The sequence below is a fragment of the Salvelinus namaycush genome, chromosome 7, assembly GCF_016432855.1.
Source record: "Salvelinus namaycush isolate Seneca chromosome 7, SaNama_1.0, whole genome shotgun sequence".
In the NCBI taxonomy this organism is placed as follows: domain Eukaryota; kingdom Metazoa; phylum Chordata; class Actinopteri; order Salmoniformes; family Salmonidae; genus Salvelinus; species Salvelinus namaycush.
This window is the reverse complement of record NC_052313.1, coordinates 47,440,906-47,464,612: the sequence shown is the minus strand read 5'-3', so window position 1 is coordinate 47,464,612 and position 23,707 is coordinate 47,440,906. Positions and strand designations below refer to the sequence as shown.

At 41.7% G+C, this 23,707-nt stretch overlaps 1 protein-coding gene across 2 annotated transcripts in view; it reads left to right on the top strand.

Moving 5' to 3' along the window:
• The first annotated feature begins 7,744 nt into the window (after positions 1–7,744).
• LOC120051316 (fidgetin-like) overlaps positions 7,745–23,707 on the top strand; it is a 35,130-nt gene continuing 19,167 nt past the window's right edge. Inside the window, exon 1 of one of the 2 annotated variants that reach the window (XM_038998132.1) lies at positions 7,745–7,899. Coding sequence is in view for 1 of the 2 variants with exons in the window: in XM_038998131.1 (XP_038854059.1) it covers positions 8,768–8,792 (25 nt within the window). In the remaining variant the exon portion in view is untranslated. Of the gene's footprint in view, positions 7,900–8,739; positions 8,793–23,707 lie in introns of those variants that run through there. The other variant, XM_038998131.1, reaches the window with a different exon arrangement.

Sequence of the window (23,707 nt, the reverse complement as noted above, 5' to 3'; positions counted from 1 at the left end):
GTGGAATGTATTATCACTGATTATCACTATAGCAACATTATTTTTCTTTATTTAATCACATTGTATCTACTCCTATTGTTGGAACACCATTGTTGTTGTGGATGTGTCTGTATACACATGGTACGGTGTGGACACAGTAGTAGGATACTATCTGAAAACCAGGTACCTTCCCGCTGTGGACCTGCAGCACTGTTGAACAGCGGCCTTCATTGGGCCTCAGCTATCAGATTGAGTCCATCCAAGTGGAGCGCTATTGAATCAGGAGAGTAAACCTCAGGGACATGGTCTAGCACACCCAGCTACACACACACACACACACACACACACACACACACACACACACACACACACACACACACACACACACACACACACACACACACACACACACACACACACACACACACACACACACACACACACACACACACACACACTCGCGCGCACGCTGAACATACACAGCCTCCTGCTAATTGTGTAGACACATTGGTGACCATGAGATGTTGTGGAGTGCTGCTGTCTGTGCTGCACCAAGCAGAGTAAATATAATACTGTGCTCTCTGTGACCTGTAACCCCCTCACTGTAACAACAGGAGGTACACATTCCAATACTGTATGAGGTAGACCTGCAGTGCACCTGTAATAACCCATCACTGAAATACCATATCTCTGAGGACCAAGATGCACAATCCCATAATGTACTCAAACGTTACCTAAAAAAAAGGTTGAAATTACATATACATTTGAGGCAAGTCAGGATTTGCCCCTAATTGAAAGATTTGAGTGTGATACTATCAGGACAATCATTCACTCACACATTGTTTTATCCCTTGAGATTTTTACTCATTACCAGACAGAGAATATACAAGATGCCTACTGTTTCAAAGGACTGCACCACGTCTGCTAAATGGCATGTATTACTGTTATTATCATATGAAAAGGCCAGAGCAGGACTGCACCATGTGAAAAGGCCTAGGTAGGAGACAGAGAGCCATAGTGGTCAACGATGCCAGCACTCTCCCACTCTCAATTAAGGGAGAACTCAAGAATAGACCTTTCAAGTAGTTAATTAGATGAAGCCAGGCGTTCATTCAGCGGAAGACTAGGCCACAAACAATGAGGTGGTTACCAGTCATGGTAAAAAATACGACGTATCACCATGGAGATGTGAGTTGGCTTCGATATCCCAACGTAAAAGAGTCGTCAGGTTGAAATGCAGATAGGATGTCATTATAATTTTTGGGGGGCCTAATGATGGTCATTATGTGCCAGCACTGATTGAATTCCATTTGTTAGTTCCACATTTGAGCCGAGTTGGAATAATTACCATTTAAGTGTCTCCATTTAAATTTATGTAAAATTGTTCATGGCCCAGACGTCTCTGGCTTTTTTGAGACTAACACGTTATTCTTTGATTGAGAACTCTTAAGAGGATGTTCTTTAGTTGTGGTTCTGATATAGAATGAAGGAAGAATGTGAAATGGACAGGTGATTTTATCTTGATTTAATTTGAATACATTTCAATTATTGCATAGTGTTAAATCAAATATCATATGAATTAATGTAATTTAATCATTAAAGCATACCACATGGAAAACATTCAACTATTTAACGGTCTACAATGGACAGTGCATTCGGAAAGTATTCAGACCACCTGACTTTTTCCACATTTTGTTACGTTAAAGCCTTATTCAAAAATATATATTTTTTAAATTCCCTCATCAATCTACACATAATACCCTATAATGACCAAGCAAAAACAGGTTTTTAGAATTTTTTTGCAAATGTATATATATTTTTTTACAGAAATATCACATTTACATAAGTATTCAGACATTTTACTCAGTACTTTGTTGAAGCCACTTTGGCAGCAATTACAGCCTCTAGTCTTTTTGGGAATGACGCTACAAGCTTGGCACACCTCTATTTGGGGGAGTTGAAAAACATCCCAACAGCATGATGCTGCCACCACCATGATGCTGCCACCACCATGCTTCACCGTAGGGATGGTGCCAGGTTTCAATCTTGGTTTCATCAGACCAGAGAATCTTGTTTCTCATGGTCTGAGAGTCCTTTAGATGCCATTTGGTAAACAAAAAACAGGCTGTCGTGTATTTTACTGAGGAGTGGCTTCCATAAAGGCCTGATTGGTGGAGTGCTGCAGAGATGGTTGTTCTTCTGGAAGGTTCTCCCATCTCCACAGAGGAACTCTGGAGCTTATGTAAATAAGGTATTTCTGTAGATACATTTTTTTTTTTTGCAGAATTGTGCACAATTTGTTGCTGTGTGTAGATTGATGAGGGAAAAAAGTAATTGAATCCATTTTAGAATAAGGCTGGAAGGTAACAAAATGTGGAAAAAGGGAAACGGTCTGGATACTTTCCTAATGCATTGTATTGACTACCCTATGCATGCTTAACAATTCTGACCTTATCATGTATGGATTAGACAGCAATATAATTGGCAAACACTTCTCAATGTGATCATCTTTCCACTATGCTCTGAGTGATCCACTGTGCTGTATTGATGCGATGCGCTGTATTATAAATAATCCAATCAACAGCAGCTGATACAATGACACTTATTAGCTACCACCTGAAATCTGACTGACACGACATGTCTGCATGTTTATGGAAAGGACATGTTTTGTCTGTCTGGTTTCGCAGGCCTAAAGCATGTTTCTATTGAGCAGCAACAACAAACAGCAGCATGTCTGGTGTCCTTGCCCACTGCAGTGGGAGTCCTCTCATGAGCCTGTCCACCTGAGTGGATGTAAGTGTGTGTTTGTGTAGCAGGCAGCATTAACGCACGCGCACGCGCACGCGCACGCGCACGCGCACACACACACGCACACGCACACACACACACACACACACACACACACACACACACACACACACACACACACACACACACACACACACACACACACACACACACACACACACACACACACTCCCCTAATACAGCCATTCCCTTGCACATTTACACAGCAGCAGCAGCGGCCGGCCGGCCTACCAATGCACTCGGTGAGGGGATTTGGCCAGCACCTAATCAATCAATGACAGATTACCTCGAAAGCCACTTCCACAGCCATTAAGGCAGGACAAATGCAGAAATGCAACTGAACAACTTGGAGTTTTAAGCCAACAGTGGGACTTCCTGGTTATTTGTCAAAGTCACTGTTGCTGAGCTGCATGACTGGGTGCACATAGCGAGTGTGTGGGGCGACTCACGTAGCAGACAGAGGCAAACCAGCCAGGCGGGAGAGAGAGAGAGTGTGTGTGTGTGTGTGTGCCTGAATGTGTGTGTGTGTGCCAGCACGCGCGCGTGTGTGTGTGTGTGTGTGTCCCTATGTGTTTGCGCCTCTAGCCATGACTCAGTGGGCCCAGTGGCGTTTACAGTAAATCACATTGCCTTTATTGCCAGATTTAGTAGCTTATTGTCAATAGGCTCCGTTCAATCTAAGCTCCGACCCATCAGGGTCTTAGTCTCAGTCCATAAAGGACAGCAGACCACACACCAGCAGAGACACACAGGCCTTTCAGCCTGCCTTCTCAGTCTATTGCCTTCCTGATTCTCTGAACACTAGGCATTATGGAACAGTGACTGGGTTTCATTGTAAATACTCTCATTTTTCTCCCTTAGGCTTTCATTGCTTTTGAGGGTGTTATATTTATATCAGTGTTCTCTATTCACTGGGGGGTTCTATGCAATGTAGCTCTACTTGATAAGAGACACCAACACAATCTTATTTCACATAGGTACTATTACCAAGGGAACGTATTGTGTTGCACATGTATTGTAGGGAATTTAGAAAGGAGAGATTTGTATGTTAGATTTCAGCTTCATTCAAATTGTACTTGACATCTTTGTCTGTTCATAAATATGGCAGGTTAAATGTTTGCATAATGATTTATAAGCGAGGAGTACAATTATATCTGTGATTTGAGGATTATAGACATCAAGGAAGGAAAATAGATTTGTATTCTTAACGTATGTAAAAACACATTCTCTCAATTTAAATGTTTGATCTGTGTGACAGTTGATAGAACTACTTTACCTTTATACAAAGCTTCTTGTTTTGTTTTTAAGGACGAGATGCGTCTCAAATTAAGCTTTTTAAGATGTTTTTGGATCCGGCACTTCAGTGGCCTACTAAATAATGCATAATCCAATCATAATGTGACACCAGACAATGTTTTTCTTTTCATTTTCATGATGACTGGAAAAGAAAACACATGTATTTCCCCTGTAATTGCTGTAAAGCAAAAGTACAGCTTGTGGTCTTGAAGTGATGAAGGGTGACATCAAAGTCCTCGGGCGGAGGGGCTGTAGTCCAGACAGTCACGTGACTAGGAACCCCTTCTCTAACCCCTGTGAGTGTGTGGAAGGAAAAACGTTGTCAACGTCGAGGGTGTGTATGTGTGCGTGCGTCACCACATGTCACATGCATGTGTGTGTCTACAGTGTGTGTGTGTGTGTGTGTGGTAGGACGGAAACGAGGAGGGTGGAGTGAATGTCTACTGTGGGTTTAGCATCACTGTACACCCCCTCCTATTCAATTAAGAGCTAAAGCTCATTAGTGGTAGTACCACATCATTACCTCTGAAATGGTTAATGACTTCAAATCCATTTAGATTAATGTAGTAGTTAAATCACGGCTAGGCCTGCTCAAATTCAACAAGGCCATGCTTACACATACAGTATACACACACGCGCGCCCGCACACACGCACGCACGCACGCTCGCGCACACACACACACAGTCTATCTAGCCTATCCATTACTCTTAGCGAATAATATTGGTGGTGGCGGACTGAGCTCTCTTGCAAATTCACTTTCAAATTGGACTTGTGGTTAATTTGAAAACTAAATCCGAATGATAGATGACTTTGAGGGATTCGTACACGAGGTGGTATTTTACAGATTAGTGTCAAATATTTCATGCTACCGTTGAATATTCAGTATCACCTGAATTGCTGTCTTTACTGCAATTTGCAAATTAGATGCAAATATTCTGCCTACCACAGGAGGGTAATTTATGTGTGGAGCCTACACAGTACTATCTACATCAAGTCTGAAATAATCTAGGTACTCCACCATTTCCTGCAAAAAATTATAATGTGGTAGATCCAACAGAAAGGGACAAAAATATTACAGAAATAGAGAGGAACCAACAACATTCTGAAGAAATTCGGAGTGTATGTGAAGTGTGGATATTATATGGGAAGAAAAGGAGACGTCAAAGAAGTCAAATAATTCCATGTGTCCTGCCTGCTGACACAAGGGCAAAAGGCCGGACACGAGGTGTGTGTATCCTTGCGTGCGTGTTTGCATGTGTGTGTGTATGTGTGTGTGTGCATACTGCATGTGCATGCATGTGTTTGTGTATATTTGTGTGTACGCATGTGTGTTTGTATATGTGTGCATTTGTGTGGGTGTGAGTGTGTGTTTACACACCCATGGCACCATCAAGAATAACAGCGTGGCTGTATCTCAGAATGACCTCCAAGCCAGTCAGCAGCTGTGTGGACCTCACAGCCACGTAGGTACACCATCACAGTGGCTGGCACACACAAGGGCGAGCCAAAACCCCCTCCATTCTCAGCCCCCAAACCCTCCTACTGATTCAACCCTCTGTATCTGTTGCGTCACTTTCTATCACCACAGCAGTACCACTCCTAGTAGTGTGACTCACATTCAGCTGTGGCCTCCTATCAGCCGCAGTCCATTTTAGAGTCCAGATTTCAACATAATGGGAGGGGAAAATTCTCTTAATCTGTCAAATACTTTTTTTGCAACAAAATAAAGGTGAGATTTACTCAACATGTGAACAAAACATGCAAATACGGTGAGTGCACAAAACATTAGGAACATCCTTCTGCCCTCAGAACAGACTCAATTTGTCGGGGCATGGACTCTACAAGGTGTTGAAAGCATTCCACAGGGATGCTGGTCTATGTTGACTCCAATGCTTCCCACAGTTGTGTCAAGTTGGTTGGATGTCCTTTGGGTGATGGACCATTCTTGAAACACACGTGAAACTGTTGAGCTTGAAAAATCCAGCAGTGTTGCAGTTCTTGTCACACTCAAACCTGTGTGCCTGGCACCTACTACCATACCCCATTCAAAGGCACTTAAATATTTTGACTTGCCCATTCAACCTCTGAATGGCACACATACACAGTCCATGTCTCAATTGTCTCAAGGCTTAAAGATAATGTTTTAGCTGTTTCCTCCCCTTCAGCTACACTGATTCAAGTGGATTTAACAGGTGACATCAATAAGGGATCATAGCTTTCAACTGGATTCACCTGGTCAGTCTATGTCATGGAAAGAGCAGGTGTTCCTACTGTTTTGTACACTCAGTGTAAATATCTGCTTGTCTGTCGGTCTGTTGGTCTATCTGTCTGCTTGTCTGTCGGTCTGTCGGTCTATCTGTCTGCTTGTCTGTCTGTTGGTCTTTCTGTCTATCTGTCTGTCTATCTGTCTGTCTGTTGGTCTGTCTCACTGTCTGGAGGTATACCTGGGGACCACAAGGTGGTAGACCTACATTGGAACCTGTTTTGGGAGGTGTGATGGGAACTGGAGCACTGGGATTTGGAATAGCTCCATGCTGAATTGATGATGTCCAAACCAGAGGTCCCGTAAAAGGCCAGTGAAACCCTACCATATAGAGCCAGCCCTAGCCAGTCAGTCAGCCAGCCAGGCCATGTGTGATCAGGGGTTAAATTGAAAGGGAACAGAGTGGAACAGATGGGAGCATACAGTGAGAATTGAAGTGATTCTCTGTTCAAAATGGTCATCGAAATAGCCATCCCTTTTGGGGACAGTTTTATAGCACTTTAAAAAATTATTCCCAATTGAACCTCTTTGTGTGTCTAGGTGTGTGTGCGCGCGCACACTCACACATGCGCGCCTGTGTACGTTTGCGTGCGTGTGTGCACGTGCGTGTGTGCGTGCGCGCAGGTAAGTGTAGACAATCTCAGATATCTCACTATTTTTTAAATTAACTTATTCCCTTTATTTCAACTGTATATAAATCAAATTCCTGGCTCTCATTACCAGGACTTTGATTGTGTAAATAAATAAAAGATATCATCCATGACGATTGGGATATTTCAATTGAGCCTTTATTTGACACACTGAACTTCATCTGACAGTTGTTCCATCTTTGATGTCTTGTTTAAATGTGATCTCCCTACTGATGCTCTGATAGTGTGTTAACTGGGACAGTTCAGCTCTAATTAGGACTCAGATAGATAATTCGACATTGGTGCTATAATTATCATTGGGAAATAAAGAACTAGGACTAGTGGAATGAGTGCGTGTGTCTGTGTGTGCGCGCGTGTGTCACACAGCAATCACACAATAGGCTACATTCCCAGATTGTTCTCTAAATATGGGACAATGGTTATTGATTTCTTATTTGCAATTGTTTAAAAAAATTATCAGCGCGCAATTACAAATAATCCATAGATTAAAAGTATCTGTTTAGACAGATCCAATCTCATAGCCTACAATAGTCTGCTGTAGCTTTTACTTGAACACAATCACGAGCTTCTGCTTATTTCCCAATACAATGTTGCCTCGATGTCTGTTGGTATAACAAGATAAAAACCTTGCATAATTACCCCTTTACGCGGGACTTTGAATTTCTGGTCTTTACAGCTAGACGCATGCGCATTGTGAGGCATATTGGTCAGTCTCCGAAGCAGCTGTTTTAGGGTTTGAAATTCCAACATGGCAGTGGCTGTGGTCATTGTTGCCTGCGCTAACTTGGAATGGTTTTAAATCCCACGCAGCCTCGCTTAACCCACCGCAAGTCATTCATCAGCAAGCTCTACCGTGGATCGATGTTGCTCTAACCCCAGAGGTCGACCTGTCGCACATACAGGTAAGCCTTTCCAGAACTGGATTCGAGATGTCCGCAATTAAAGTAGCCGATATTAGGCGAGTCTTGCCTTAGCAGGGAACCCAAGCGCTTTATCCGTAAAGACACCACCACCCTCCGAGACGCAATGAATCAAACGGGATTTAAGCATTCACTGTTAAAAACAAGTTTTATTGCTTTTGCAATGCATTTATCAACGAGTTTGTTCGTTTTAGGATCGTAAAGTAGCGCATTTGCGTTTTGGATTAGTGTCACTTAAAACCGCATGGGTATGTTGTGTTCTTATGTAGGCGATCCAATTGCTATTGCTCGGTTCGAATGACAGTGCTTGTGTGTGGGGGGGTGCTGGACCGATATTTGAATAGTTTTAAAGTAGCCAACTTTTATACATGCATACGGTGATTACAACAAGTATCCCTAGGCATCATATCTTTCGCATCAGCGGATGCAATGTCACAGTCCTTGTGACACACCATCTATTGTTAAAGCACGAGAGTAGCCTATGCTAGAGCTGGTGCATTTTTATTAGGCGAGAGCGGTATCACCACATGTAACTTTCTCGATAACATAATACAGCAATCAATGCGGAAATGATCTGGTGTGAACCAAGTGGCTGCACCATCATATGTTTTGCTCCCGCCTCTACAGCGCTATCCAACTGCGTTTTGCCGACAGGGTCCACTTTCCTTGTACTAGTATGCGTGTAGGTTAGATGGGTCTTTAGTAGCCCTGACTAGAACGACTCACGTTAAACTGAAATGTGCGAGTGGAGAGTAGTGCTTCTTATGTAAAACAACCTTTGGAATTCCTCCTCGTCCAAATTCCAATTCCAATGCTCTCCCCTCTTCTTCCCCGTTATTCGCAGCAAGAAATGATCAGTAGCAGCAGCGTCTATGGTAGGTTATTTTTTTCCCAATCTTTCATTTGATTAACTGTTGTTATTTTTATTTTTTTAATTGTGGTTGTTTTGACCGTGCTTGTTTCCAAGCATGCGTTTTGTGTCCGTTTCTTTAAAATAATGACAGGAAATATGACTGATGTATGTATGATGAGATATGTTGCATGCGTGCACATTGTTTTGTGAGAGTTTAGTAATTCAGCTACGGGTTGATTTTCCCATGCTATCATCCTCAGGCTTGTGTCCAAATTAAGACCATTTTTTTTTATCATACTCTGTCTAGGCCGAATTGTTGCCACTCTCGGAAAACAAATGATTACTATAGTATACATAATGGAATAGTTCTCGCATCAGATGGTCGCCGTGAATGCAAACGGACCCTTGGCGTTTGTCTGTGCTGGCTTTGAATGCACATCATTACGATGCCGATATGTTTTCGGGAATTGCTGCACCCAGAAGCCCTTTCACGCGCTGAGCTTGGGCAATAGTAGACTAACAGGAATGTGTCCCAGGTCCACTTGTTATGTAGGCTATATTCAGAATATATTAGTCTGCTTAAATTATGACGAATATACCGGTAAACGTGTTATACTAATCTTCAAACGTTGTTATTACGGATATACTACTAGTAAATTAGTATAATCAAAATATTAGGAGAATAGACTGCAAGGTTAACTTTTGTTAGTCGCTGGTGTGGCAAACAAACTGTAATGTAATCAAAATATATCAGTAATATATCAGTAATTTGTTTTAATATAATGTTTATCTTATACCAGAAGCCTACCCTACAAATCAGAATTGTAGATAGTAATTGATTATTAACCTCATCAGAAATGGCAAACAGCTGTAATTAAGCAGCTATTAATAGCACATTAAGAGGCCATCTTTGTCACCATTAGCCTTTTATCAACATTGAACACTGAAATATATAGCCTAGTTAGGCTATTAGACACATATTTAAAATTGATAAAAGAATATTGAGATATTTTGCATCAAAACCAAAATATCCTGAATGAGCATGACAATAATTCGACTTCATCCTGAATATGTGAACATAGATTTAGGCCTATCCCATTTCTGGACTGGCTTTGTGGCGTTGATCCGTATGCATCGTACAAACTATTATGTGAGGTGTGCAATTCAAAAGGGACAAGAATGAACTTTTATGAAGTCACAAAAAAAGAGTGTTTGTTCTTTAGGTAATGTAGTGTAACATTCATCGCAAGGTAGGCCAGATAGAATGTTATGCACCAAGTCTAATTTGTATTTCTCTGTATGTTCAAGATAAGCTACCTAGAAATAACAAATAGGACTCAGCCTACTTTCTTCAACATCAACATTTTGTTCATTTGTCATGTTAATTTTGTCACTATGTTTTCACTTGTTGTTTTATACGTTAGTATAGAGATGAATGTTAATATTAGCCTCTCTCTCTCTCTCTCTCTCTCTCTCTCTCTCTCGCTCTCTCTTAGAAACACATCACAGTTCGGGGTGTAGTTAGTCACATATGTTGGTTGACTGTCATTTTCCACCCCCTTACTTTACTAATTCATTCATTTCATGTAAATCCACTGTATATTTGCTGAATGATAGAATAGATTTGTTTTCATTAGATTAGCCCACATAATGCAGCTTGTTATAGTGCAGGCCAACGCAGCCAAGAACTTCTCTGGAATAAAGATGAAGAGTGTTTCAGATCAAGATCTTCCGTTGCATTGCAAAAATGTCCCCTTGCTGTAATGCTGTTGCTTGATTCGTTCTCAAATGTATTTTGCTTGATATATACAGCACATCTGTATTCTGTTTTCGATTCTATTACGCACATCGTGGAGCCTGTTTGCAAATCCAAATATCTCAGTTTGGGCCCCTACAGATGAGTGGTCTCTTGTCGCATAAGTCAAGGCAAAAGCCCGTGTGAACATTAAACACTATTTATTCATTTTTTAAATATCAGCCCAACTATCTGTACTGATATTTACTGGATTTAATTTGGTTATTTCCTAAATAAAGAAGTTGACATTCTACGCTGTTTAGTGTGGTGATGGATAGTTGGTATGCACTGAGCAGTCCCCTAACCGTGTGTTTCTACCCGGTGGTTCTCCTGATAAATTGATAGAGTGAGGGAAGTTGTGGAGGCTACAGGCACAGAGAGTGACTTATACCTCGTGTCATTTATACTGGCTGTTGCTGATGTAATGAGAGTCGTGTGTGTGGGACGGGGGGTGGAGTGTGTGTTGTGTGTGTGGGACGGGGGGTGGAGTGTGTGTAGGTGTGTTGTGTGTGTGTGTGCATTCACTTTCACATAGTATTATAATATTGTACTAAAGATCTAAACACTAAAGTTCACTATCCACTACACATCCCTACTATATTAGAAACTGAAACTGACAGCACAAATGATTCCCCTCATTGTGTACGTAATGCCTCATTTTATGTCTTTGTCAGAATCGTCGTAACAGTTGCTCAAAGAGATAATGAAGGGGATAGTAGAGATATTAGAGAGGGTTAAAGAAGACGGTCTTCGCAAACAGAGACACTAATATACAACAGTCTCCTCTCGATTACTTTGTTTATCTAGCTAGTGATTTTCTCTCTGACTCAGAGTGAATACAGAGAGTGGTTTGGCGTTAAGGCTAGCTGGACTATTCCCTGTGGGACTAAAGACAGGAATTAGCCTGACAGTTTCAAAACGTCTGTAATGTTTACCATTAAAGAAGCCCTCTCTCTTACTAACGTTCCAAAATGACTCCCTTGCATATACTGCACCCTGGGGAATTACTGCTGTGGAAGATGTATGTAGATGGATTCCTTGTAATGTTAAAGAAAGAGACACTTGTCAGACGCTCTCTCTCTCTCGCAAATATCAGTGGACTTCTCTCGTCTGCCGCTCCTAACAAAGGCCGGCTTCAAATGAGATCTAGGCAGGGTTGTCATCTTTTAGCAAATATGTTAAGTGTTGTCTTTTGTGCTCTCCCCGTTTCAGCGAGCGAGGAATGACCCCAAGGGAGCCTGGCTCCTGCAAATCCCCCTCTCTCTCTCTCTCGCGCTCTCGCTCTCTCTCGCTCTCTCTCGCTCTCTGTCCCCAAAAACTAGTCCCTGGACTTGTGGCAGCTGGCTATGTTGTCTTTGTGCGTGTCTCTCTGTGTGTGCTGACAACTCTCTCAGTGATCTAAGTTAGAGAGGCACACAGCGCTGGAAACGGGAGGCAGCTGTCTGTTGCTACACTGTCTGTGAGACGAAGGAGCGTTCGTTCTGCTGCTGCAAAGATGAACGGCCGCCAATCCGTAAATCCTTGACATCCAGCCTGCCCCTCCTCGCTCTCCTCCTCCACCCCCTCCTCCTCTTCCTCCTCCTTCATTTCTTTTGGATCAGTCTGTCAGCTCTGGCTGTCTGTTTGTTTTGTTCCTCTGACTGACAGTGTATGGGCAAAGGCATTCTTTTGGAAAGTATGATCGTCCCAGAGACAAACGCCTAAATCCTTCCTCTAGCCATTTGAACAGTGATCTGTTTGTTCTTCCCCTCCCTCAGACTGTCATCATGCTGTTATCATTCTGAGTGCTGACAGCCCTGTGTCTTGTGGGGGTTTAGGAGAGAAAGAGGTCTCCTGATGTACAGTATCTGGTTTAGCGCAGTAAAACTTTTACTGTATCTGGGCTAAGAGCAGATATACATTGCCTTCAGAAAGTATTCACACCCCTTTACTTTTTCTACCCCATAATGTCAAAGAGGAATTATGTTTTCTGACATTTTTACAAATTAATAAAAAATGAAAAGCTGAAATGCCTTGAGTCAATAAGTATTCAACCCCTTTGCTATGGCAAGCCTAAATAAGTACAGGAGTAGATATGTGCTTAAGAAGTCACATAATAAAACAAGCAGACATTTGATACACACTTTGGAGGGTGTATCAATATTATAGGTTGACCTATTATGGTTTTTCAACGCCGATACCGATTATTGGAGGACCAAAAATATATATTTGTAATAATGACAATTACAACAATACTCAATGAACACTTATATTTTAACTTAATATAATACATCAATAAAATCAATTTAGTCTCAAATAAATAATGAAACATGTTCAATTTGGTTTAAATAATGCAAAAACACAGTGTTGGAGAAGAAAGTAAAAGTGCAATATGTGCCATGTAAAAAAGCTAACGTTTAAGTCCCCTGTCTCAGAACATGAGAACATATGAAAGCTGGTGGTTCCTTTTAACATGAGTCTTCAATATTCCCAGTTAATACGTTTTAGGTTGTAGTTATTGTAGAAGTTATTGGACTATTTCTCTCTATACAGTTTGTATTTCATAGACCTTTGACTATTGGATGTTCTAATAGGCACTATAGTATTGCCAGCCTAATCTCGGGAATTGATAGGCTTGAAGTCATAAACAGCGCTGTGCTTCAAGCATTGCGAAAAGCTGCTGGCAAACGGAGGAATGTGTGGTTTGAATGAATGCTTACGAGCCTGCTGCTGCCTACCACTGCTCAGTCAGACTGCTCTATCAAATGTCAAATCATAGACTTAATTATAATATAATGAACGCAGAAATACGAGCCTTAGGTCATTAATATGGTCAAATCCGGAAACTATCATTTCGAAAACAAAACTTTTATCTTTTCAGTGAAATACAGAACCGTTCCGTATTTTATCGAATGGGTGGCAACCCTAAGTCTAAATATTGCTGTTACATTGCACAACCTTCAATTTTATGTCATAATTATGTAAAATTCTGGCAAATTAATTACGGTCTTTGTTAGGAAGAAATAGTCTTCACACAGTTTGCAACGAGCCAGGTGACCCAAACTGCTGCATATACCCTGACTCTGCTTACACTGAACGCAAGAGAAGTGACACAATTTCAGGCAATGCATTGATTATATGCAACGCAGGAAAAGCTAGTTAAACTAGTAATATCATCAACCATGTGTAGTTAACTAGTGATTATGTTAAGATTGATTGTTTTTATAAGATAACTTTAATGCTAGCTAGCAACTTACCATGGCTCCTTGCTGCCTGCACTCGTGTAACAGGTGGTCAGCCTGCCACGCAGTCTCCTCGTGGATTGCAATAAAATCGTCTATAATCGGCGTCCAAAAATGCTGATTACGATTGTTATGAAGATTTGAAATCGGCCCTAATTAATCGGCCATTCCGATTAATTGGTTGACTTCTAATCAATATACCCAGTCACTACAAAGATACAGCTGTCCTTCCAAACTCAGTTGCCGGAGAGGAAGGAAACTGCTCAGGAATTTCACCATGAGGCCAATGGTGATTTTAAAATAGTTACAGAGTTGAATGGCTGTTATAGGAGAAAACTAAGGATGGATCAACAACATTGTATTTACTCAACAACCCCAACCTAATTGACAGAGTGAAAAGAAGGAAGCGTGTGCAGAATAAAAATATTCCAAAACATGCATCCTGTTTGCAATAAGGCTCTCTGGCAAAGCAATAAATTTTTTGTGTTAATACAACACATTACTGAGTACACTCTCCATATTTTCAAGCATAGTGGTGGCTGCATCATGTTATGGGTATGCTTGTATAATCGTTAAGGACTGTGGAGTTTTTCAGGATAAAAAATAAATGGAATGGAGCTAAGCACAGGCAAAGTCCTAGAGGAAAACCTGGTTCCTGAGTGCCCAAGTTACAGTTCTGACTTAAATCTACTTGACAATCAATGGCAAGACCTAAAAATGGTTGTCTAGCAATGACCAACAACCAATTTGACAGAGCTTGAATAATTTTGAAAAGAATAATGGGCAAATGCTGCACAATCCAGGTGTGCAAAGCTCTTAGACTTAACTATAAAGATTCACAACTGCAATCTTTGCAGGTGCTTATACAAAGTATTGACTCAGGGGTGTGAATACTTATGTAAATCAGACTTTTATTAAATTTAATTTTCAATACATTTGCAAAAAAATGTCTAAACATGTTTTCACTTTGTCATTATGGGGTATTGTGTATAAATTAAAATAAATACATGTAATACATTTTGAATTCAAGCTGTTACACAACAGAATGTGGAATAAGTCAAGAGGTATGAATACTTTCTGAAGGCACAGTACTTTAGGTATCACCATATACCCAGTAATAAGGGGAGGGATGTCTTTTTTGTATGTATGGATGTTTTCATTATGGTGACGATAGTCAGCACTTTGTATTCATTTAGTATTTTGAGTATGCTATTTTGAGTGGGCCCCATTATTGTAAAATCTATTGTAATTTTTTTTTTTTAACGTAAAATACATTCAACATGTTCGCATGGTGGTGGATCCATTACAAGTGTGTTTCGGGGAGTTTTTTTTCCTGACGTTGTAATTGTGTATGGTGCAGAAAGACAAGTGTGAGAGTTCAGCTGTGTGTTGAGATTTGTGGTCGTAAATTAGTAGACAAGTAAAGGAATCAGTGTGTGGCCTGGAAGGAGAAGCAGTGTCAGACAACAGTCCACTAGTGACCATCTACCGTTTAAAACACTTTACCCATCATGCAACTATACTCGTCTGTGAACACTGAGACAGACAGCACACATCTCGGGAACATCACACTGTTTCTTCATCCAGAGTTCAGCTGAATTCACCTTGGTGTGAATACAGGAATTAAAATAATATCTTCCCTGTGCATGGCAAGTGCTCAAAGTGTTTGAAGTTCACCTGTTTTTTGATGTAATGCACCATTTTCATAGGTTTAATCAAATCGAAGCTATGGATTTTTTTCCCCTCGCTTTTTTTCACTGCACATTTGGAATTTTAATCAGTAATTTCTCACCCCGCGTGGCTTCTCTCCTGCTCAATCTCTCCATACTACCCATCGCTAAGATTCTCTCTTAGATATTAACACATTCTACCGAGATGATGGGAAAAGTTAAATATGCTAAAGACTTATTAAAGCCAACGTCCCGCTACCGGATATTCGGCTTCGTTAGATCCACAATAGACCACGGCTTATCCTGTACATTGTATTTTCAAATGAGACCTTCTGCAATTCTAATTAAGTTATTGATATGGACATCTGAGTTAAACGGTGCATTGATATGCGAAGCGGCCTCACGTTCATTTGCCTGATGAGGGAACCAGTTATTAAACGATGACTGCTTTTTTCAGGGCTGTTGGGGGGAGAGAGAAAGACAGCAGCAGAGAGAGAGAGAGAGGGGGAATTGAGTCATCTCTCATCTCTCTTCTGCCTGTGATCTGATCTTATATCTTACTCTGTGCGTCTCGGCTGGTGTACAGCTTGATTAGGCAGACCATCATTGGAGAATCGCGCAATTTCTCTCTCTCTCTTTCTCTTGTCAGCCACGGTCAAGTAAGTCCCTGTCTGGCATTTTCATTCACCCAGCCCCTCTCTCCGCAGAGCTGTGTGTGTGTGTGTGTGTGTGTGTGTGTGTGTGTGTGTGTGTGTGTGTGTGTGTGTGTGTGTGTGTGTGTGTGTGTGTGTGTGTGTGTGTGTGTGTGTGTGTGTGACAGCTTGGCAGGTTGCCAGGGGGTGGCACAAAGGACCTTGAGTGGCTGGGCTGGGTGTGTTGTGTGTGTGTGTGTGTGCGGCACGGCCAGCACGGCAGCCTGTGGCCTGTCTCCGGGAGGGAATGGTGAGAATCAGACAGCGAGGACGGAGGAGAAAAGTGTTTTGTAAAGTGCCGCGTCCAGCAGAAGCGTGTGCATAATCAGGTTGATCTGCGGGGGACCTGTGGAGAAGGGTGTGTGTCTGTGTGTGGCAATGTGTATGCAAGCATGTTTGTATCTTTGTGGGTGTGCGTGCCTATTTGTGTGTTAGTCTCTATCCGTTTTTGTGTGTTTTGTGTCAGGTGCAGGGTTTGGCTGCAAGGATAATGTAGGATGGTACTGTATGCGCTGGGTAATGAGATGCAGCTCCGAGCTCCTCAACCTAGTTTCATACATTATCCATATAGGCAGATACACGTGTGGTATTGACTTTTGAGTGGGTGTGCATCAGTCGTGGGAGTTGTTTTGCGTCAAAGAGGCAGAATCTTTTTTTTTAAACAACCGATTCAATTGCTTCCATTATTTTAAACCGGTTTTGTTTGACATGTAGGAGATATATCCTCTTCTACTTTTAACTCGCCACTCGCTTGTTTTAGTCTTATTAGATGGGAAACATGCAAAAATCAGTGTGTTCTTCCTGTATGTGTTTCTGTTCTTAGAGTGTGTGTGGCAAAAGAACCTCATCACATTTAGAGTGTTGAATTGAGAGACTTGGCCAACTTCCACCCTCCACCCGGTCGACACATTAATCCTGTTCCCCACACTCCTCCGGGCCAATGAGAACCCTGGGGGGGCTCAATGACATGATTACTAATGTGTGCTTTGGAAAAAAGACTGCCATTGTGTTCCTCAAAGCTCATAAACCACTGTATGATTTGTCCATTGTTGTCAAATCACTTTGCTTTCGCCAGGAACTAGGCATTTCACTGAAGGCTTAATGCTTTTGAAACCGTCAGCGACGTATTCGAGTTCCTCTTTTGTTACTTTGGCAACTGCCAAGAGCGCTGCGCTGAATATTGTTGTCAGAAAAGAAAAGGGGGGTTTTGCCAGAAGAGTCCATTGAGCAGACTGAATGGACCATTCATATTTAAGAAGAATTACCCAGACGCCATATTGTTGGCGCAACAAGGCTAAACGCTCTCCAACAAGGGCGACATTGTGGGTATTTTGGCGAGTTGTGAAAGTGTAAAAAGCATGGGTCCTTAAAAAAGTTTTTAAAAAGAACTGCGGTGGGCCGTATGAACAGAATAAAATCATTTTTGCAATATTATGAAAAGGAGTGTGAGTATTTTTAAAGTGGTAGTAGATAGGACTGGTAATTGGCAGGGACCTCACGGTACAATATTATCACCATACTTAGGTGTCGATACAATATGGATTGTGATTCTCACGATTCTATATGTATTGCGATTCAAAGATGGAAAGTTTTATTGAAGCTAGTAATACAGCAACATTTCAACTGACCCATATTTGTCCTGTGCCAATGTCAGTTATCCCTCTCTTTCATGAATTTTACAATGTAACCCAGTTATATGCTACAGAACACCTTTCCCAAGCATTCTCCTCTGATAATTATAATAGCAGAATATTTGTAACAACCTTTAGAAGGTACTACCCAGCTAACACATTTTGGTTCCAAGAACATTGTAGGAAAACCAAAGGAGAACGTTTAGGGAATGTTACGGGAATATTCTGTGCTAGCTGGGTACATTACCACACCTTTGAATTTGTTCTGTAAGCACTAGAATCCCTGCTCCCTTGGAAGGCAATCCAGTCCTGTTTACAGTACGGTATTAGCTCGCTAGGCTATAGGCCTTAGCATAATGTCATCTAGTCGAGGGCCTTTATGTCACCCTGGCCATGCATTCACCCGGGTATTAATCACCACTGTGGATCTGCGTCTTAGAGGATGATCAAATTTATTGTTTGGCTGCCCGGGACTGTAATGGGTGTTTAATTACTCAATAAAAGCGCTTTTATAGATTCCAGTCCTCCCGTGTATCGAGCAAATGGTATTGATCTGGCTCTCCGCTGCAACATGATCGCCTGTGAAGGAGAATTAGAGCTGCCCGCCTGCCTGCCAATGGGCCTGCTCGTTCATTAGTAGCGCATTACATACTGAGTTGGTTACAGACATAAGATTGGTAAGATCAGGGTCTAGACGAGACAAACAGTTAACGTCTGTACCTTAAACGTGTAGATTTCCTGATATTACACATTTATCATAAGGTAGTCTGATTTCAGTAGAATCATTATCAATATGGTTATGTGGTGTTCTGTTAGCACAATTAAGGCTCTCTCCGTTGACTTGCTATAGCCTAGCTGAGATAGAGTTAATCTCTGAGATGTCTACTTGCTAAATGGCTTGTTTCTGTAATCTGTATGCCCATTGTGGTCTCCCAGGCACAATGCTCATAACACCGTATTTCTCCAGCCCTCCCCCTAACGATTACAGGGGTGTGAAATCATCCTAACATGAGGGAAAATGTACGTGTATTAGGAGATTATAGTAGTTGAGTGCTATCTTTAGGTAGGTATTTCATTGTGTGTGCGTGCATGCGCACATGCGTGAAATGACAGTACCAAATATCTGTTTTGCGATCTCTTGATTTTTAGGCCACACCTGACTAACTCGATAAATACTACATCTAATCCTCAATACTGTAATTTGGGGTTCACTGGTGAAATCATTGGAGAGTAAGTTTATAGGTCACCTAAGGCCAATCAATCTTAGTCTCTCTCATATCTTCAAGCATTTCAAATGAACGCTTCCCCACTTAACAGTGAGACAGAGGAGTCCGTGTGGAGACGTTAGTGAAAAAAGGAGAGGGCCGCGTAGCATGGGGGAGACGGACCTCGACAGACCATAATAGCAGCGCTGTCCAATATGGACTACAGTGCCTTTGTAGATAAAGGGATTTTCATGGCGATTCACTTGAACACAGACATGAGTGAAATGTGCTCGGACTGTGGATAATATGAAGTTATTCTCACCTCTCGCAACTATAGTTGAAGTCCTGTGTGCTGCTGGTCAGGCAGGGATCTTTTGCGGTTGTATTTAATAGATATTAGATTTAGAACTTAGTGTCCGTGTGCGGCCACATCAGTCATCAACCACACTCCATCACTTGTAAATATACCTGAGATGATCATTACTTCAGTCCCGGGGTCGTTGTTTTCCACCCTTTTCACATTGAGGACCACAACATATCTTTCAGACTGTCAAATATCCCTAGCTTCCATTAAATATCATATAGATTGCTATATGGTGAGCAGTCAAATCATTATTTTGATTAAAAGAAAAATGAGGCTCATTCGACGTTGCATGGGTTATCTACATACTTGTGTGCACTTGCATTCGTCTATGTCTGATTAATGTACATGAGCAATCTGTAAACATAAAGATATGCATATTCCCTCCCCTTTTACCCTCATGTACACCCCCAGTACCATCTCTCTGGTCAGAGTGAGTGTTGGAGAAGACTATTCATTCCGTGCTGAACCGGTGAACTAAGTAATCTGAATGTGCAAGAGGGACAGGCCTATTGGTTTACAAATCAATTGGCTGCATGTCCATGCCATTAGGTTGACATGTTACGGACGCAGTAAGAAGTGGTCGTAGAGGCAGGCTGTGGTTTGTTCCCCTGCTCCCCTGGACCTAGTCCAGCTACTAGACTCGCTTATCTCTTTTTCCATTAATTCTCTCTGTCTTTTCTTCGCTCCACCACTGTTTGGCTATTCTCAGTGGATGAGTGCTTCAGGGGATATTGCTTACTGGAAAGTGTGTGTGTGTGTGTGTGTGGAGAGAGAGGAGATATTTTGGCCAATGAACCCTTGTTTAGCTCCATCCTCCAGCTCTGCTTTCTTGGAGTGAGTAAGTGCTCCCCAGGGAGAGAGGGCCGTAGTTTACCCAGGCTTAATGCACACACACACACACACACACACACACACACACACACACACTGGCTCAGTGATGTGTGGTGCTGTGGGATAGAAAACAAAAGTAATCTTAACAGATTCCCATGTTGGACACGGCCTCATAGCCTCATTTTACTTGGCTGAAGTCAATTTAGGACTATGTTTGAATAGCTAATTTAATACACAGTTCAAAATTGCCCCCGCCCCCATAATAAGGCCCATAGCAAAATGTTATATGTAATTCACTACAGGTACCTGTGTGAGCTAGTCTAGCTGGGCTAGGATGTTGTAATTCACTACAGGTTGTCATGTACAAATCTTCCCAGCGTGAAATAGTTCCCAATCGTTCTGATTGTGAAGTCATGTTGGAAACATTTTCACTGCGAGGAAAATTGCAAAAAAATGGTGGAAATTGCACGCGCATCTGTGTGGGTGGCTGAGTTCGTGCATATGTTTCTCTCACTCCTCCTCGCCTTGATTTAGCTAGCTAACTAGCATAATTAGCTGTAAACTGGTCGAGATGACTTGTTCTCAGAGATGTGCAGTTTTAATTTGTTTGTATAGCTAACTAACTAACAAACAAATATATGCACTGTCAATCGAAAACGTAGCGCCAAGTCTTTGCAATCGCAAAAAATCTCTCCTTTCATCAACCCTCAGCACTTTGACATGTGAGTCCGGGTATTTATATGCTGACCTCACGCCTCAACAAGCTTCTGATTGGTCAAAGTCAATACTCCTGGCCACCATTGACTGGCAGATGTGTGAAGCAAACACAGAACAGTTTTTCGAGGTCGAGGCAGGGTGTGAGAAACATCCACACGAGCTCAGCCATCCACATACAGAGATGAGCTCAGCCATCCACATACAGAGATGAGCTCAGCCATCCACATACAGAGATGAGCTCAGCCATCCACATACAGAGATGAGCTCAGCCATCCACATACAGAGATGAGCTCAGCCATCCACATACAGAGATGAGCTCAGCCATCCACATACAGAGATGAGCTCAGCCATCCACATACAGAGATGAGCTCAGCCATCCACAAAAAGAAATAAGCTCAGCCATCCACAAAAAGAGATAAGCTCAGCCATCCACATAAAGAGATGAGCTCAGCCATCCACATAAAGAGATGAGCTCAGCCATCCACATAAAGAGATGAGCTCAGCCATTCACATAAAGAGATGAGCTCAGCCATCCACATAAAGAGATGAGCTCAGCCATCTACATAAAGAGATGCGCTCAGCCATCCACATAAAGAGATGAGCTCAGCCATCCACATAAAGAGATGAGCTCAGCCATCCACATAAAGAGATGAGCTCAGCCATCCACATAAAGAGATGCGCATGGAATTATTTAACTGGGAACATTTTCGCGCTGGGAGAAATTTTACAGCACGACGTCACAATCAGGACACAATCAAAACGATTGAGAACTATTTCACACTGGGAAGATTATTACATGACACAGGTACCTTTGTGAGCTAGGCTAGCTCGGCAAAACATGCTAATCCAGCGAGCGTTGCTCTCTTGGTACTCTACCCTGCACCTTAGAGACCTCTGCCCTATGCACATGGTCATTGAACACTGGTCACTTTAATAATGTTTACGTAATGTTTTACCCACTTCATATCTATATACTGTATTCTAGTCAAGGCTCATCCTATATAACTACTGCCATATACACCTTTGCTATTCATATACTGTCCATACACAACATTATATACATATACACTGTATATATTTATACTCCCGACTAACATTGCTCATTCTTTTTCTTAATTTCTTTTTATTTTGGGGATTTTTGTGTATTGTTTCGTATTGTTACGTATATTGCACTGTTGGAGCATGAGCATTTTGCTGCACCTGCGATAACATCTGCAAAATATGTCTAGCAACCAATAACATTTGATTTGATTTGTAATTGGGTGTGAGCTAGGCTAGCATGGCTATCATGTTGTAATTGGGCTAATGTGTAGAGCTAGGCTAGCTGGGCTAGCATGTTATAATTGGATTAATATGTAGAGCTAGGCTAGCATGTTTTAATTGGGCTAATGTGTAGAGCTAGGCTAGCTGGGCTAGCATGTTATAATTGGATTAATATGTAGAGCTAGGCTATCATGTTGTAATTGGGCTAATGTGTAGAGCTAGGCTAGCTGGGCTAGCATGTTGTAATTGGGTTAATGTGTACCTGGTCTTCGAGGGTCAGTCAAGTGAGCGTGTCAGTGTGGTGTGTCGCATTTCCTTTCCTTTATTTTACTTTCCTCTCTCATGCTCTCTCTTTCTGTTAGCCTCCCCCTCTCTCTCTCTCACTGATTGTCTGAAAGTGTGATCACAGTAAGGTAGGAGATGACTGACTTATTGCAGTACTGTGTTGTCCAGAGGAAGGGGGTAGACGTTGCCCATAGCAACTGATTTTGGGTCAGTTATTTTCACCAAAGCTAATGATGTCCTCTCCTCAGCACCGTGAAGCTTCATTGCACTCTTTCACTTTGACCCTTGCGAAGCCATTTTAGACATTCTCATTCAAATCAATGTCCTTGTTTTTTGAAGTGAGATACTGGTCAAATGTTTGATGGTGCTCACAAGAAAAGTCTGTTTCTAATATCCACTTTATACGGGTTTATCTGTAGTACAGCTTAGACCACTCTAACACCTATTGGATACATTAACAGTGAATGTGATTAAAGCCAGAGATCGATAGAGACTGACACACTGCTGGTGGGTGTCACTAGAGGTGTGTGTGTGTGTGTGTGTGTCACGGTGCACCCACCCCAGTAATGGGAGAGCAGACGCTGCCTGTTAACAGGCCTACAGCTGCTGTCAGGCACTCTCTCTAACTCTGTTAGGGCCCTTATTGATTGCTCATTATTACTGTTCCCTGAAAGATGAGCTTCCCTTATGATTACATTAAATCTGCTCTCTCTTATTCCTCTGAGACACCGTCTGGCTTATTGCTACCCCCCATCACGTTCCAACCTCCAAGATGCCATATTAAGGAGGTAGGCATTTTGTAGTCGCCGCGGTTTTGCCTGTTTAGTTCGATGCTTCCAAATACCTGTCTGGAAATTGTTTGAGGAATTGACTAGCCTGGTCTCTCTGAAATGGAAATAAGCGATGATTGATATTCTTTTTTGTCAATTGTAATTATACTTTTTGCCAAACTTACAATAATGATTTTTTTTTGTTGATTTCCTGCCCACTAATTTGATGTAATACTAAAGCAGTCATTGTTCAACAAAAGGGAAAATAGAGGATAGGAGATTAAATAATGACTAATGACACATTGACACTAAGAAAATAGTTTTAAAATGAAGCAAGTATCTGTATCTTTCCTCGTTCTGTGGTGTGATATCATGAGTGAGTTGTCTGAAATATTGATCCGTCAGTCACGGGCTGGTTCTTTTAAAGTTTGGACTTTTTCAAATCTACCCCTCAGTCTCAGAGCTGCATCAGAGGCCATCTTATCACTCAGTC